Raw genomic sequence first — 17950 nt, forward strand, 5'->3', positions numbered from 1 at the left:
TGAACATGGTGTTTGTGATGGACAATCCATGACGAGCACAGAAGTCCAACAACAAAACACCACTCGGGTTCAGATCAGGTGGGCCATTCCTCCCAACCACGCCCCTCCAGGTCCCACTGTCATTGCCCACGTGAGCGTTGAAGTCCCCCAGCAAAACGAGGGAGTCCCCAGGAGGGGCACTCTCCAGTACCCCTTCCAAGGACTCCAAAAAGGGTGGGTAATCTGAACTGCTGTTTGGCGCATAAGCGCAAACAACAGTCAGAACCCGTCCCCCCACACGGATGCGGAGGGAGGCCACCCTCTCGTTCACCGGGGAAAACCCCAACGTGCAGGCACCGAGATGGGGGGCAACAAGTATGCCAACCCCAGCTCGGCGCCTCTCACCATGGGCAACTCCAGAGTGGAAGAATGTCCAGCCCCTCTCAAGGAGACTGGTTCCGGAGCCAGAGCGGTGCGTCGAGGTGAGTCCGACTATCTCTAGTCGGAACCTCTCAACCTCGCGCACAAGCTCAGGCTCCTTCCCCACCAGAGAGGTGACATTCCACGTCCCAAGAGCCAGCTTCTGCAGCCGAGGATCGGAACGCCAAGGTCCCCGCCCTCCACTGCTACCCGTTACACATTGCACCCGACCCCTTTGGCCCCTCCGACAGGTGGTGAGCCCATCGGAAGGGGGACCCATGTCGCCTCTTCGGGCTGAGCCCGGCCGGGCTCCATGGGCAAAAGCCCGGCCACCAGACGCTCGCCAACGTGCCCCACCTCCAGGCCTGGCTCCAGAGTGGGGCCCCGGTGACCCGCGTCCGGGCGAGGGAACACGAGGTCCAACAATTGTACTCATCATAAGGGGAGTTTTGGGCTGCGCTTTGTCTGGTCCCTCACCTAGGACCTGTCTGCCTTGGGTGACCCTGCTAGGGGCTTAAAGCCCCTGACAGCATAGCTCCTAGGATCACTGGGACACTCAAACCCCTCCACCACGGTAAGGTGGCAGCCCAGGGAGGGCTGCCACCTTACAAGATCGAAAGATTCCAAAATAAAGCTGAAATTTTTAGCTTAATCATTTTGACGTAGGTTCGGTTGTTATATTCAAGCAAAACCAACAATCTATCATTTTAGCACTGAAATTAATTTAACTGAAATGATGTAGGCTTTTGTTTTGCAGCATCTTGGTGTTTAACTCGCCACGTTATGAATTAACAGGTAAATGGGCGCCATGATGAGATGACAGAGAGCCTAATGATGCCTTCAGAAGATTGTATCTGGGTACAGTAATCAAATCAAGCGTCTCTGCTTTTGGCTTCGCTAACAAACCCAATGCCTAACATCTTATGCAAGATTTTCACTAACCACGTCTGCTTCTCGCTGCCCTCTTTATACTTTAAGTATCCTACGTGCCGTCCTGTTTCTGACGAAGTAATAATATCCTCGCCTTTTATAAGGCCTAACTGCCCCAGAAGGTCAGGATGGAACAGGGCTTTGTGACATTAAAGAAGTGCAAATCGTCAGTGAAAGCTACAGGAGAAGAGCGATGAAGGAGCGAGTGAGGAAGTGTGGATGGAGGGTGAGAGGGCGGGGACAGCTTTGAGGAGAGAAAACGGAAAGTTTGATAAAAGGAGCTGCTCTCCTTGGACCCACTGCTGGGCTGTTCAAACAGAGACTGATGGAGACTGAACTCAGAAATGTCTTTGAAGCACAACAAGAATTATGGAGACATTAGGGAGTGTTTTAAGTCTTAATGCGGTGCTGGTGTGTTGTCCGAGTGGTGTGATAAATCATGGTAGCTTTTTTTTTTTCGCTTGATGGAGCTTTTATGTCCAAAGAAACAGTAGTGTTGATTTTGTTTTTCCCTTCTTCGTAGATAAACAACACCCAGCGTGGTTTCTGCTAAATCAGAAAGTATTGATATCCACAAGTGTAAAAAAACACAAGTAAAATGGCTTGATATCTAAAAGTTTCAAACATTTACGAATACAGTTTTTCCTCTTTAAGTCTCTTTCATTTAATTTCTGCTTTAATAAGATTTTACACAGCATTAACATTTCCTTGCGAAACTTTTCACTTCTTAAACTCTTTAATTTTCTTAGGTTAATCACAAAATGCAATGCGTATTATTTCGTTTTATAAGACAAACTAACACAAAGTAATGGATAACTGTAAACTGCAAAGTTGTTGTTTTTTCCTACTATTTCTTTCAAAGCCCCGGTTTGTACGATTTTCACTCTAGGTTACCATCTAGTGGTGCACTAAATGAATTGCCACCGACTTTGCCGTTATAGCTACCACCGAAGCCACTGAGTATAATAAGTGTGACAGTGTAAACATGTCCTCCATGTATTAGCTGTGTGTGAAATAGTTTTTGGCTTTGTTGTCCTGTCCGCTTGTTTTTTTTTTTATGCAAATTGTGTGCAAATAAATTTTTTTTGGGTTTGTTACTGAACATGCAGTCGCTTATTTTGGCTCTAAAATAAGCGTCTTTAAACACCAATAAAGAGACCTGGCAGATCTTGCGACTGCATTACAGACAATGAACGGGCCGGCCGAGATTATAACGTGCTCTAAATATTCTTCCCAAGTGTGTAATATCACTCCGCCCCTTCACGTACACCGCTCTCTATCCGTCTCTGTTGGGAGGACAGAGTAGTTGGACTACACTGCCCTGTTTCGAACAGAAGGCTAAAATAAACATAACTTTTATATTGAATTAACTCACTCTGTTTATTGTTGCTAGCGCGTACTGCAGGCGTGAGCTGCCTAAAGGCTCCTACATACTCGGCCGTACTGTGAGCCGTGCTGATTCTCCACGGACGTTTTACATACATGCCTACATTTATTGTGGTAAATTGCTACAATTTCCACACTTTCTGCCAGTGGGACGAAGCGGCGGAACGGATGGTAAAATGTGTGATTAGCTAGCTAGAGCCGTTTCTTTTCCTGCAGACTACCAGCTTTCAGTGATAACAGAGAGGGACTGTGATGATGTGCGTCCTGTAGGCCGCCTGCTTGGAGCAGCTCAGTGTCACAGTTCGATGTAACGACTTCTTACCTCCGAGGAGTTTGTAGTGTGGCACTGCGTGCGCAGTCATAAAAATTGAGCTCTGCACGTACCTGTCTGTGCAGAGTCCGCCATGAGTACACCTCGAATATGCGCGGACCTCAGCGGAGTGAATTATGCCTGAGTATGTGGCGGCTTTTACATGAATGTGCTTCTAGTTTACACATTACAGTCAGGCAGTCTTGTAGACAGCTCTGGGGTCTGATCAGGTAGCGACACAGTGCTCCGAATATCCATTGAGCAGAGCAGCTTTGTTGCTAACTAAAGTCGTACTTACACATTTTAATAGATTTTTGAACGGATTGTACCACATAAAATCGGTCAGTAAGCACAACTTTAATCATATATAAGGCGCATCGGATTATAAACCCAATAATCCAAAAAATACGGTATATATACAAAAAAAAACCAATACATTAAGTAATTAACAAAACAAAGGTTAGCAAAAGTCAGGACATTTATTACATTCTGTCCGTAAGGTGTCTTCAAGTGATTGGGGTGATTGATTTGAGCGATTTGGGATAAAAACTGTTTTTGAGTGTTGGATTTGGTTTTTAAAGTTCTGAACCTTTTTACTAGATGAGTGGACAAAAAATGTGTCCGGGGTTTAGTGCGGTCTGCAGGTGCATGCTAAGAGACGAAATATCCAACCATGTGTTTCGCAGACCTCACCACCGGCCGCGGGTTCCTCCTATTCTCCTCAGAGCACCTGGAGAACCAAGACGCTTTCTATCAATGAGCTGTAGAGGTTTGTGAGCAGCTGGTGAGGGAGGAGAACGTGTTTTAACATTCTGAGGAAACAAAGTCATTGTTGGGCTTTCCCCACCTGGTGTGACATGTGTGTGCACCAGGTGAGGTCAGCAGAGATGTGAACACCCAGGAACTCATTGTCATAAACATATCAAGAGAGGCGTGTGGCGTGCTTAGACTTCCAGCAGTCCATAATTACATTTTTTGTCTTTAAGGTGTTCAGGTTATTTTTCCGACACTATAGGGTCAAGTAAGTGAGTGTTTATAAGTTGAAGCTCAGCCCTTATCGGCGATACTGCCCTTTTTAGGTAATTATTTATGGTTATTTTAGGTTGCTAATCTGAAGCATAAACATGATCTGGAAAAAAAAATTATTACAAATTTACCGTACTCTCTAACTTTGGGCTCCTCTAACACAATTGCTTCTGCTCTTTGGTGGTGGCCAAGTTCGTAGGTAATTTTTTAAACTGAATCTTTTGAAAAGCCATGCAAGCTCTTATATTGTTTCTACTCAGGAGGAGGTGGAGACCCTGCAGCAGCTGACGGAGGGGCACAACGTACAAGAAATGGAAGATGAACTTGCGGCAAGAACTCAAGCTCTGGAGGAGCAAAGCCAGGAACTTGAGGAATTCAGGTCCGCGTTTGGTGCTGAAGGTGTCCAGCAGGTAAATGTGTTCTTACTTTGCACGGAATTTTATCATGAATGACAGAATTAAATGAAAATAAATAAAAAAAATCTTTGCTCTTACCAGTGTCATCTGCATCTAGACCTGCAGCTCTGTAATGTGCAAAAGTCTTAAACCTCCTTTGATCTTGTATTTAGCTTTCAAAGGCCATTAGTTTCATCCTGCTGCAAATTATTAGATAATTTATTAACATTATCTACACTTACATTTATAAAAAAGAATAAAAAATACCTTTTTGACACAAATATCAGTTAAGGGATTCTTAAGGAGTTGTTTACTATATTGGTTTGAAGTTGGTAGGTTTGTACTGCAGGTTTTCACATTATAATCTTTGGGAATCCCTTACTGGTGCTATACTGCAATTGTTAGTGTTAAATCTTTAATATATTCAGTGTTTTGTCAGGTTGCTTGAGTAAAATGACCATTATTATTATTTTTTGTGGTGTTATTATGGCATTCTTCTGCTTATTGATGTGTAGGTAAGTGTTTCATGGCTTAACAAAATACATTTCTATGATAGATGACAATAAGCCTAATAATAAGTTAAAAATTAAGGGTGAGATAGAACACAAGTTAGAAGACAAATAAAACGGAAGTGTACGGATTAAACTAAACCTAACAAAAAGCAGCCAGTATTCAAAGGAAATTTTTAGGTTGCATTAAAAGGGGAATGAATAATTGTTTAAAAGTTAAAATACATTGTGAAACCTTAAAGAGACAAATCGGTATTTTTTTAGGTTCTGCTAAAAACTTGCTCGGAGCAACATCTTACTTCCAGTCACAATGGTTAGTGTGATAACGTTTACAATTCAATTCAAATTTATTTATATAGCGCCAATTCATGAAACATGTCATCTCAAGGCACTTTCCAAAGTCAAATTCAATCAGATTATACAGACTGGTCAAAAAATGTCCTATATAAGAGAACCCAGTTGATTGCATCAAAGTCCTGACAAGCAGCATTCACTAAAGCTGTTTTTAATGTTTGCATTGGATATAATTCACACAGAAGATGATGATTGTTTACACAAAAAACAGGGGAAGGAGGCTGTGCGGCATCTATGATCTTGCTGTGTGAAAGGCACACTGAGAATATAATATGGAAAGCAAGTAAAAATGATAAACTCAAAGAGATAAAGCAGCCAGGTCGTCTGTCTTTCAGCCGCTCAGCATCCAGGGCCAGCCGGTGGAGACTTTTAGATACCTGGGGACAGAACCTGAGACCCAAACTGTATTTTAAAGAGCAGAGATTCAAAGATTCTTTATTGTCAGCGCGTCTTACCGTGGGGAAATTTCTTTCAGGACACTCCGGCTAAGAGTACACATAACAAGCAGACGATAAACAATGTCCACGGTTTAAAAAGGCACGGCAACGTCTCCACCTGCTGAGAAAACTGTGATCTTTTAATATCAAAAAGGATATTTTAACACTGCTTTATAAATCACTCATTGAGTCTTACATCAATTTCAACATTTATTTCAATTGCAAGATTTACTTTGAACACTTTACGATAACAATTGTACTTTTAGCACTTTTAATTGTCCTTATATGTGTATCAATGGACGTCTTAAAGTGTTTATTGCATTTTAAGTGCAGGAATGTGGTTGTTGGAGCCCTGCCAAAGAGATCCTTTTGTCACCATCTGGGACAGACTATAAAGTTATCTGTTCCATTCCTTTGATTTAATGTTATAAATCAGTCTTTATTTATGTTGCGTGTTTGAATCACACCAAGGTGTGTTGCACAACACCTAATAAATAACCAAACACAATAAAACAAACACAATCTAATGGGTTTGTGTAGTTTTCAAATATGGATTATGTTGTCTTGAAGCAGCTCAATAATCCAGGTGGAAAAAAATAAAAATAAATTATGCATAGGATTATGCCGTTTATTCTTTATTCAATGTTTTTCCTAAACCCATTTTATTTACCTCTTTCTGAATAATTTATGAAACCGCTCCTTTTTTTGTCTTATTATAATTGCCATGACGGTTTGTGTAGGTCACTCTTTTAAAAAAAACAACACTTTGATATGCAGCTGCAGGACTTTGAAGCCGCGCTGAAGCAGCGAGACGGAATCATCACGCAGCTCACATCCAACCTTCAGCAGGCTCGCGAGGAGAAAGACGAGATCATGAAAGAGTTTCTGGCGCTCACAGAACAAAGCCAGAAACTTCAGATCCAGTTCCAGCAGGTAGGATTGTCTCTGCCAGACGTCTAAACTTGTAACATTTTCAGATAAACCTGAGTTGATCTGTAATAAAAAAAAAATCCCGCCATATCCTGTGGCCCGCTACAGCTGCAGGCCGGCGAGACGCTGAGGAACACCAGCCACAGCAGCACCGCAGCAGATCTCCTGCAGGCGAGACAGCAGCTTGTTCAGTACCAGCAGCAGCTGGAGGAGATGAGCGCGGAGGTCAGAGAGCAGCAGGAGAGGAGCAGCGAGCAGCTGCAGCAGATCGGCCACCTCCAGCAGAAGCTCGGCGAGGCGGAGATGGTGAGCACGATCGCCGCACTCGATCGCCGCAAGGTTTGCAACAGCTACTTTGTGTGCGGATCTAAACCCGAATGTCTCTTTAGTCAGGGCGAAGATCGGAGGAGTCGTTTGCACAGAGGATGAACGAAAAGGAGCTGCTGATCGCCGAGCAAGAAAAGCTTATTTTGAGCCAGGAGCAGTGGCGGAAAAAAGCGCAGGAGGAGTTTGCGCAAACGATGGAAGAAAAAAACCAGCTGCTTTCACAACAAACCGCAATAATCAAAGAGCATGAGCAGTCGCTGGCCCTGCTCAGACAGGAACTTGTTCACGCAGGCAGGACTAGAGAGGAGAAAACCGTTCAGCACGCTGATGAGAAAGAGCTAATTATTGCAGAGAAGGAGAGGGTCATTTCTGAACGGGACTCTTCTCTCACCCGGTTAAAAGATGAGCTGCAAAACTCACAAAAGCATCTGCATGAGCTCCGGCAGCAGGTTTCCTTAAAGGAGTCCGAGCTCGAAAGATGCCTGGACGAGTTGGGGAGCACAAAATCTCAATTACTAAGCTGTAAAAGTGAAATTGAGAGTTACAAATTGGAGCTGGAGAACGGGCAAAAGGAGTTGGAAAGCTGTAAGGGCGAACTCGCAGCCTCCAGACATAAAGAACGAATGTCATCCGGTGAAATCATGCAGCTCATGGGCACAGTAGAAGATCTGCAGAAACGCTGCCACCAGGGGAGCACGTCAGACAGCGACGCCGTCCAAAAAACGCAGGAGGAAACGACGAGGAAGCTCGAACTTCTCAGGGCCGAGCTGGACGAAATGTACGGTCAGCAGATTGTCCAGATGAAGCAGGAGCTCAACCGGCAGCATGCGGAGACGACGCAGCGGCTGACGGAGCGACACCGCGCTGAGCTCGAGCTCCTAAAAGCACAACATCAATCTCAAGGTTCAAATCTCAGCAAAGAAGAGGTGGAAACTCTAAATAGTAGAATTAGGGAACTGCAGGTCGATTTGGCGCGGTCTGAAGCGACATCTGACGAAACTAGACACGAGCTGAGTCGAGTCGTCCAGGAGAAGTCGAAGCTGCAGGCCAGGATCGAGGATCTTCTCGTTGATCTAAGTGCGGCGAGGCAAGAAGCGGAGCAGGTCTCCACCAGGCTTACCTCTCAGGAAACCGCCCGGGGCGACCTGCTGCGCCTCCAGGAGACCGTCGACGCTCTGAGGAACGAGCTGGCAGCCGCCCGGGAAGCGGCGCTGGAAGCGGAAACCAAACACGACTCTGAAATCACCAACTACAAGATCAAGCTGGACATGCTCGAACGAGAGAAAGACGCAGTCCTGGACCGGATGGCGGAGTCGCAGGAAGCGGAGCTGGAGCGTCTGCGGACGCAGCTTCTGTTCAGCCACGAGGAGGAGCTGACCACCCTGAGAGAGGACCTGCAGAGGGAGAGCTTCCTGAACACGGAGAACCTCCTCAACGAAGCCGCTGTCAGACACGAGAAGGCCTTGGAGGACCTGCGTGTGGGTTACACTCAGCAGCTGGATGTGTTACAGAGAGAGAAGGCGACTGTCGCCACAGAGAGGGAGGAACTTTTGCACCAGATTCACGGGCTTGAGGAGGATCTGAAGCTGGCTCTGCAGAGCTCTAAAGCAGACGAGCTGGTCCGGCAGCTCCAGGAGCTTCAGGTTGAGCTCGAGGAACTTCGGAAAGGTGCCCAAGAGCAAGTCAGGATGCAAGATCAAATCCAGTCGTTACTGAAACAGGCGGAGGTTCTGGAAACCCAGAAACAGGACCGAGAGGAGAAGCTGAAGGAGCATGAGCAGGAAAAGGAGACCTTGATTAGGTCTAATAATACGTTAAGGGAGGAGATCGAGTCAAAGCGTTCAGTAATGGAGACGCTCACAGCGCAGAACAAGAAGTTCCAGCAACAGGTTGTTGAGCTTCGCGAGGAGATCGAGAAGCAGAAGACCACTTTCTCTTTCGCGGAGAAAAACTTCGAGGTGAACTACCAGGAGCTGAAGGAGGAGTACACTAGTCTCGCAGAGGCGAAGACGCAGCTGGAAGCGAGGACGCTGAAGGAGACGCTCGAGTTTGAGTCGAAGATCTCGCGCCTTCAGTCGGAGATCCGAGAGCTGGAGGAGCGGAGCGGGGACATTAAAACGGAGCGGGCGCAAAGCGAAGAGGAAGCTGCGCGCGATCCAGCGGAGAAGCTTAGTGTCAGTATGAGCGAGGAGAGCCTCGCCGACAGGCTCTCTGAAGTTACAGGGAGGCTGATGGTTACAGAGACCAAAGTGAGGCAGCTGGAGGAAGACCTGGCCAAAGCCGGGCAAGAAAACGTAAAGGTCATTGCCGAAAACCAAAGCCTCTTAAAGGAACTGGAAAAAGCGCAGGAGATTAAGAGTGCGCTGCGGGAGGAAGAGCAAACCGTTGAGGCGGTTTCTTCTCCGGAGGATCACCGCAGTCAGATCCAGCCTCTACGAGAAGAGATAGAAGCCCTGCAGGCTCGCCTGCACGCAGCCGAGGCAGAGAGAGACCGCGCTCTGCAGACGCCGGAGCTCCACAGGCTCTCGCAGACTCCGTCTCCGGCAGCGACGCACTCCTCAGGGGAGGGACCTGTTGAGGGACGACCCTCCGCGCACAAGCCGGCGTCCTCAGGGTCAGGCAGGCGCAAGAGGCGGCAGAGGTCCAAGCAGGAGCGCAAAGCCGCCTCGGACGGCGGAGAGGAGCGGCAGAGGGAGGAGGAAGAGCGAGCTAGAAGTGCTGCAGAGGAGGAGATGCTGCCTCAGACGCAGAGCCGAGTTATGTCACGTTCACCGGAGAGGGCCGGTAAGGAGGACTCCGCTGCCGGGTACCAGGGAGACGGAGGCAGCGACTACATCAACAAAGCGGTGAGCGCTCACATGTTTCTGCTCTTTTTTTTTTTTTTTGCTCTTTGAAGTCTGAACAAATGAAACACCCATGGAAGCAGCATCACTTTGAATTCATTTAGTTTCTAGCTTTGTTAGACATCTGTAGAGCCAAATTCAGAGCCAGATCAGGGTTTGGTTGTTTTTTTTTTAAGGAGAATATGACCGCAGCATTTCAGCTCCGACAGATGAGCGACGATGTTGATCGTGAATTGCCTGAGAGTCTGGAGGCTTGCTTTGAATGGTAGCATTTAGCAGTCCGACTGCTGTTTTTTTTTTACATTTCCACAGCCAGAAAAGCTGCAGCCCGCATGTAAAATTAATGTGTTAAGAACCTTTTTACAGCTTTTCTTTTCTTCTCTTTATTTATTTTTATTTATTTTTTTAATGCTCGGCTTTCTCTCGATGCTGCTCACCGCCAACCTGGAATAAAAGCTTGAGAACAGATTCAGCGTGAAGTCTGCTTACAGCTTTGAACGGTTGCCGTTGTGCAGAAATGTGTACATTCTAGTTTCTTTCCATCCCGCAGGGAGTGAAGGGTTTGAGGTGAGAAGCCATTTTAACCCAGTCACTTTATGTCCGTGTCACCCCCAGCCGTGCCGCAAACACGCACAAGGCAAAGGGTCGTGTACAATGTTTGTCTGCCATCTCACATCTGTGCTTCGTGATGCTTTCGTCACCTCCTGGGCTGGAGAAGCCGTACCCGCAACAGGGTCCAGCTTCCAGGGCCGATAGCTGTTTTGTCGCTGGATGCTGTTAAAAAAACTTAGCTCCCTTTGACAGCCTCCTTCATCTGTGGTTTAAAACTGGTTTTAGTTTGAATCTTTTAATGGGAATTTAATGAAGATGGCTAACTTCTGCTCCGTCTCAGGAAGTGATCCGCCGTGGTGCATTTGATCCTTTCTGTCCATCGTTGTCTCGTTTCGTCTGAATTTCTAGCTTCTCGCCAAAATATTCACATACCTTGAGCTTTTTTGCACATTTTGCATGTATTTTGCTGGGATTTATTGCGATAGACCAACATAAAGCGGTGCATAATTGTGGAGTTGAAGGACAATTATAGGATGTTCTCAACTGTCTATTATATAATTCGTATTAAGTCCCTTATACTCTTGTACCCTGAGACAAAACACATTGCAACAAATGATCTTCAGAAGTCACCCAATTAGCAAAGAGTCCAACTGTGAGTGATTATAAAAACAGTATAAATCCAGTTATGTGAAGGCCTCAGAGGTTTATTAGATAACATTAGTGAACAAACAGCAGCATGAAGACCGAGAAACACAGTAGAAAGGTCTGGAGTAAGTCACGGAGTAATTTAAAGCAGTGTTGGTTTGCACAATAATATCAGAAGCTTTGAAATCTCTGACCCACCATCGGAAAAAGAAACGAGCACGGCACATTGCAAACCCACAAGGACGTGGGTGCCCACCTTTTAATGACAGGCCGGGCAAGGAGAGCGTTTTATATAGAAGCAGCCAAGAGCTGCAGAGATCCACAGCTTAGATCCGGCCTCCGCAACCATGGGCCTTCACGGAAGAGTTGCAGGGAATAAAACATTGTTGAAATCATCGTCAGTGCTCCTGTCAGACAGGAAAGCTGTTTGGCCTGCATGCCAGATGCTGCACATCACCCTGAAGTTACAGTCGCCACTGAGAAACATGGTGGTGGCAGCATCATGCTGTGGGGAGACTGGAAGAAAAACTTGTTAGAGGTTCAGCTTTCAGCAAGACTGCAACACTGAGCATACAGAGCTATAGTCAAATGGGCAATAAAGTGTTAAAATGGCCTAATAGAAGTCCAGACTTTGATTTTTATCGAAAATCTGGTTGGAATTGTGTTTTTGAAAGAGCTGGTAAAGACAAATATCAGTCTTTAGTTGCATAAAGCTGGTAGAGATATAGACCAAAGGACTTTGCAGCTGTGGTTGCAGCAAAAGGTGGTTCTGCAAGGCAGGGCTGAACACAGGTGTTTTAGATTGTAAAATGTGTCTTCCACTTTTCATTATGTATTGCTTTGTGTTGGCCTATCACATGAAATCCCATTAGGATACATAAATACACCGAAAGATGAATAAAAGGTCAAGGGTTGTGATCACTTTGCAAGGTTCTGTATATTTGAGATTGTTTCTCTGCTTGCTTAGTTATTAAAAACCTTTTTTTGTTCTGCTTGCCTGTTTAGGTGAGCCGTCAGGGGATGGGCGGCCATACGGAGCGTGTCGTGTGTCGGGGAGCAGAGGAGGAGGAAGAGACCTCCGAGCATGTAAATGTCACCTAAGCACACATCCTGCTCTTTGTCTGTTAAGTTGCTTTGATGCATCATTCAGTGCACTGTAAAGGTTGGTGGATGGATGGAGGGGGGCTCCACTGTAAGGAATGTTTCAATTGAATTCTTATCAAAGCAGACTCTCTCTGAAATGCTTTGCTGCTTTGTTGATGCATCTAAAATTGTCATGCTGGGCCATGAGCACATTTCACACAGAATATCCATTTGAGCGCAAAAAAGGAGAATTTAATTATAGAGCTTTGTGTCCTGCGAGTCGACAAACATCCATTTAATTGCGTCGGCGGGGGCATCAAAGGAGTCGAAAGAATTTGAGAGAAGGAGTGTAGATGAGTGGAGCTGGAAGGTAAAAAAAAAAAAGTGATATGAGCATCACAAGTTTGACACGACCTCTTAATACGGCGTGAAGGAGACGATTCTTTCTCACGCTGCTGTCAAATTAAGACAGATTACCTCCCTGTTTAATCAGTAAAAAAGGGCAAAGTTACATTTAAATACGTTTACTTTGATAACATCAGCTGTATATGCTGATTTTGACACTTTCTAGTCTGACTGAAAGGGACAAGCTGTGAACATTAAGGACACAATTTAGACCCAAATATCTGTTGCGTAGCAGCAGGCGTTAAATCGTGAAACTAAATGAATGGTTCTCGCACGGTGCTTTTAGTAAGCTAATACAAAAGGCGCTTGATTGAAATTATAGAAAGAAATTCAACATTTTCAACAGGAAACAAATTTGATTGACCATATGCATTAATGTAGCTTTTAAAAGCTAAATTCAAGGTTCCTGCAGTAGTCATAACAACTCTAAAAACCCTTTTTAAAATAAAACAATTAAAATAAAAAAAAATGCAGTTGTGCCTGAACAATATTTTGATTTAATCCCAGCATTGTCTTTTTAGATATACTCTCCTGCTATCAGTTATAAAAAGTCTGATTGACCGTAAATAAACTTCTTATTGAAACAAATCCACTGCATTATTAGTGTACTATGGTCCATAGCACACTAACACAGTAGAGCATGCGACTCATATTCAGGGAAAAGGCTAAAGGCAAATTTATTTGTAGAGCACATTTCAGTACAGAGACAATGCAAAGTGCTTTACATGATTAAAATATAGGGAAAATAAAACAGAATAAAAGCAAGCAGGGATAAAATGTAGAAACAAAATACAACATGGGAGAATAGAAACTAGAAGCAAACATTAAAAACAGTTGGACTACAAAGTTGAACTAATGATGTTTCAGTAAAACAGTTTAACTAGTTAAGGACTAGGGGCCTCAGTCCTTAACACGGCCGTGCCGGGTTCGAGTTCAGGCCCGTGAACCTTTGCTGCATGTCTTCCCACTCTCTCTCAACTCCATTTCCTGTCAGCCTACTGTCAAATAAAGGCCACCAGTTCCAAAAACAAAATAAAAAAAACGGCATTTCACAAAAAACCAGAGCAAGAAAATCCTGAACAAGCGTGTCCGACCATCAGTTTGTGCAAGCACTCTTGGTATGTAGCAGGACAATGATCCAAAGCACATCAGCAAGTCCGACACTCGCAAAAAAATAGGTTTTTCATTGCCCTAGTTAAAGTCTGGAATGATATCCATTTGAGAGGTTGTAGCGTAACATCAAACAAGGCGGGTAATCTTTAAAACGCCTCCAGTGTTGGCCAAAATTCCTCCTTAATGGTGTAAAACAGTGGTCCCCAGCCTTTTTTGCGCCCTGGACCGCTTTAATATCAGACAGCATTTTCATTAAACCAACTTTTAAGGTGTCACTGATAAATATAACAAAATAAAATTATATGACCGGCATGAAAACTGTGCTATTTTCTAAATGTGATAATATAAATATTCACAAATGTAACTTACAGTTCTTTAGTGGAAATAAAGATCAATTATTCACCAATAGTGAATGGCTCCTTAGCTTTAGCAGTACGGTTAGCCACCAACTGTGACGCTAACATTGCATTTGTTGACGTGACCGAGACATGAGAGAATCCAGCCATTTTTCAAAATAAAAAAAATCTGATTGAACATTAAACGGAAATAATGTAAGTTATTTATTCTTTCTGCTCGGCCCAGCAACAAATGACCCACGGACCAGTACCGGTCCGCAGCCCACAGGTTGAAGACCACTGATTTAAAAGACTCACTGCCATTTAATATCAGCCACCAAGGTTGGCAGAACCAGTTATTTGGTCTAGTAGTCCTTAATAAAGGAAATTATTGGAAAACTTCTTTTTTAGAAATTTGTTCAGGTTATCTTTGTCTGATTATAAAACTTGTTGGATGCTGTAAAACATTTAAGTGTGTAAAAACAGAAGAAATATTTAAGAGTGTAATTTAGGGCTAAACGATTTTGGAAAATAATAAAATAATGCGAGTTAATGCAAAAAATTTTTTTCAGATTCATTTATCATGTGTTTTAATATATATATACAAACAACAAATCAATTTGTTTCCTCGTCATGTGGATTAGTTGCTAAACGACCCACAGCATCTAATCTCGGAGCAGAAATGATTGCGTTCTGTTAACAATATATTTCAACCAAAATTGCAATTTTGACTTTTCTCCGCATTAACCACAAGCAACAAAAATGGCCTCTAAATAAAGATGTTTGTAAACAAGGACTATTTTAAATATGAACTTTTAATGTTTCTATTGATCAGAATATTATTCAAGAGGACAGCTTCTAATTTAATTGGACATCAATCCTTGTTGAACATAAAGTGCAAAGTCCAACCAACAAGCAAGTCTATGTATTAAACTGATTGACCAGTACTTAATGCTTTGTATGATTTATATAAACTCTAAAACAAGTAATAAAATTAGATTATCTCACTGCTGCAACTGTCTTCCCTTCCATGTTTAGGCAAACCCACTTCAAACATTTTACCGACACCTAATGGACGGGTCTGATTCACTAATTGTTACATAACAGACCTCTGCGATTTGGAAATTGCGTTTGTTTTTTTTAAATCACGATTATATTGAAAATGCGATTAATTGTTCAGCCCTAGTGTAATTACTTTTTCACGACACTGTTGACAATTTAACACATTGTCAAAATGTCTAATAATATTAAAAAATTATATAAAAAAACAATATGTTTACTGGAAACCTTGTTTGTCGTATCATTTGCATCTCCCTCTTTTAAGAAGGCCTTATATTTGCGACGAATATTTTAACTCAAGTAGCTTTTAGTAGAAAAGAGTCACGGCACAGTCGTCATCCATCTGTTTGTTCTCCACTGACCTTCCCTGATCCGCGTGTTTTATTTAATCACCAACATCTGAGCCGCTTGTCAGAGAAGAGGCTCTCCTCCAAACCGTCAGGTGCGGTGCTGGATGGCGCGATCGTATCATAACGCCGCGTTTTTTAAAATACGGCCTAATTAAGATGTAGAGTGCACTTTAAAGCTTGTAATATCAAAGGTTACAGAATCACAAATTTGTGCTAATGCATTATGCATCATTATGGAAAGGAGCCTTGCGTTGTGCTTTTTGTTATTTTGGTCCTGAAGGGATAATAGCGGACCTCTCATCCGGAGCACAGATCGCTCTGAGCCACGTCTCTGTTGCAGAAATGAGATTGGTGGATTTGCGTTATTTAATCTTTTATTTCCTCTTGTTAGCAAATGCTTGCTCTGTAATTTAATTTGCGGTAAGACATAAGATAAATATAATTAATTTTAGAGCTCTCTCTCTCTCGGTTACTAGCTATTTTTATTTGTAATAATAAGCTAAATAATCACCTTTCTGTGCATGTAGCTGGGCTTGCTTTAGTGTCGATCAGTCAGTTTAAGTTTGCGATCTCCTCTTCATGTGTCCAGGATGAGTGCAGGCTGCAGATGGAGGCTCAGCGCATCAGCCTGTCTCAGATCCACGCCGCTCAGCTGGAGCTGCTGCAGGAAGAGACGAACACCTGCAAGCGCTCTCTGGAGCTGAGACTGCAGGACCTGAGAGACCAAAGCGGCCAGGGTAAGGCTTGGGCTACGATAACACGCTTCCATCAGCAGCATTTCTTCAATTTGTTTGTGTTTGTAATAAATCTGTTATTGTTTGCAGCTTATTTAGTCTGTTTCCTGCTTCTTAGGTGGCAGAAAAGTCTCCAGATACATGATAGAGGCTGTGACGGAAGAATGCAGTGAGATACTTCTGGTAATTTATAATGACTTTTATTCGCATTTTCCCACATTTTTATTACCTTTCAAGCTGATGGTCTGGTTCATTTTCAGTCTTTCCAGAAGATCTTTGGCAAAGAGTTTTTGGAGCGTGTCAACACACCGGGCCTGTCGCTTATCTCAGAGGAAGGACTAGCAACTAGTGAATCCGCCTCCATTGTTCTGGAGGCAAGAGGTACGCTCTTTATAGAGTTACAACAGATGAGCAACAGAACATATTTCTAATGAGTGATGGACTGCAAATTAGGTTAATTACTAAACGATGCAATTGATATATATGTTTAGCATTTATATCCATTGAAATAATTTCTTTTTCTTATTCTAACCTGCTATTATTGTAGAGTTATACAGGAATCTTTGGCAGCTGAGGGAGAGAATTAGGTGTGAACACGATCGTCTTTCTCACCTTCAAGTTCTGCTGAGATCTGATGGCAATAAGGTAAAAAAGCACAGATTCAGAGACCGTCTTTTATAGTTTTATACCTCTTGAGTTCGATCACATCTTGTATTTGCTCACATTTTTCAAATGCACCAAAACGGGCACATCTTGTCAGTTTATTGTATCCATGGGAAAAGCATTTCCATTTGGCAGTAGGATGAGATAAAACTGAATTATGACATAGTATTTGGGGTTTGTGTGGGTACTCGAGTTTGTGTTGCACATAATGTAAAGTGGACACTTTTTTTTAGTAACTGAGCACAGTTTTAACATAAAAACCCAATCTTAATCTGCTGCTACCTAGATAAACGAACTGCAGACGGCCTATGATGAGCTGAAGATCAACAGTGAGAAGCAGCTGTCTGACCTGCAGCAACAGCTTGCCACAATAAGCCTTTCTTCAAGCAGAGGTAAATCCGTTCACCTCTCTAAAGCTTCTGACACACTTCTCGTCTTATCACACATGTTGCCGTATCAAAAAAGGCGTTTTATGTGTGTCTTAATAGGAGCAAACGAAGCTCACAATGTGAAGCATCATGTGAAGTGTTTGCTTTTGTTTATTATACACACTTGTTTTATATATTGCTTGTATATTGGGGCGAAGGATTTAAACAGCAGTGCCATCAGACTCAACTTTGTTTTGTAGATAAACTATATAAACTGGGCATAATGTTAATGTGTTATGTTTTTTTTTTTTTTACATTTTCATGTGAACTTGTTTAGTTCTGCAATATTAGTCTTAAAACCGTCTCAATGCTGCCCTCCTAAGGTTGAATAGTGGCTATTGCAGTTGAATTTTTCTAGTGGCTCAAACGGTAAATGCTGTTGTCACCGTAGTTCTGTGTCCAGGTTTAAAAAATAGATTCATCAGGAAATAGAGCCAACCCTACTGTCATGTCAGCCATTCCCAGCATTCTGCATGTTGAAGTGAGGATATCTTCTTCAATGCAGACAGAGCGTCAGCATACCTTAGCATGAGCATTAGATGTTATTATTTAGTTATATTGAGTCAAAATCCATGACAGCCTGATTTGACAGGAGGTTAATGCTAAATTATATCATGCTGGTACATTTTTAACTGATCAGCTCATCTTCTGTTGCTTTGGAACTAATTTTAGATTAGCTTAGCTTGTTTTTTTACTAAAAATTGTGTGTAACTGTGTCTGCCACCGTAATGGCCAAA

General features: G+C 43.3%; 1 protein-coding gene across 1 annotated transcript in view; it reads left to right on the forward strand.

Annotated features, from left to right (window-relative positions):
• akap9 (A kinase (PRKA) anchor protein 9) overlaps window positions 1-17950 on the forward strand; it is a 105273-nt gene that overhangs the window by 23645 nt on the left and 63678 nt on the right. Inside the window, exons 4-14 of the mRNA XM_036145261.1 lie at window positions 1195-1257; window positions 4312-4461; window positions 6524-6679; window positions 6785-6982; window positions 7066-9849; window positions 12049-12129; window positions 15978-16125; window positions 16241-16305; window positions 16383-16503; window positions 16670-16767; window positions 17072-17177. Coding sequence (XP_036001154.1) covers window positions 1195-1257; window positions 4312-4461; window positions 6524-6679; window positions 6785-6982; window positions 7066-9849; window positions 12049-12129; window positions 15978-16125; window positions 16241-16305; window positions 16383-16503; window positions 16670-16767; window positions 17072-17177 — 3970 coding nt within the window. The remainder of the gene's footprint in view (window positions 1-1194; window positions 1258-4311; window positions 4462-6523; window positions 6680-6784; window positions 6983-7065; window positions 9850-12048; window positions 12130-15977; window positions 16126-16240; window positions 16306-16382; window positions 16504-16669; window positions 16768-17071; window positions 17178-17950) is intronic.

Source organism: Fundulus heteroclitus, chromosome 13, assembly GCF_011125445.2.
Source record: "Fundulus heteroclitus isolate FHET01 chromosome 13, MU-UCD_Fhet_4.1, whole genome shotgun sequence".
NCBI lineage: Eukaryota > Metazoa > Chordata > Actinopteri > Cyprinodontiformes > Fundulidae > Fundulus > Fundulus heteroclitus.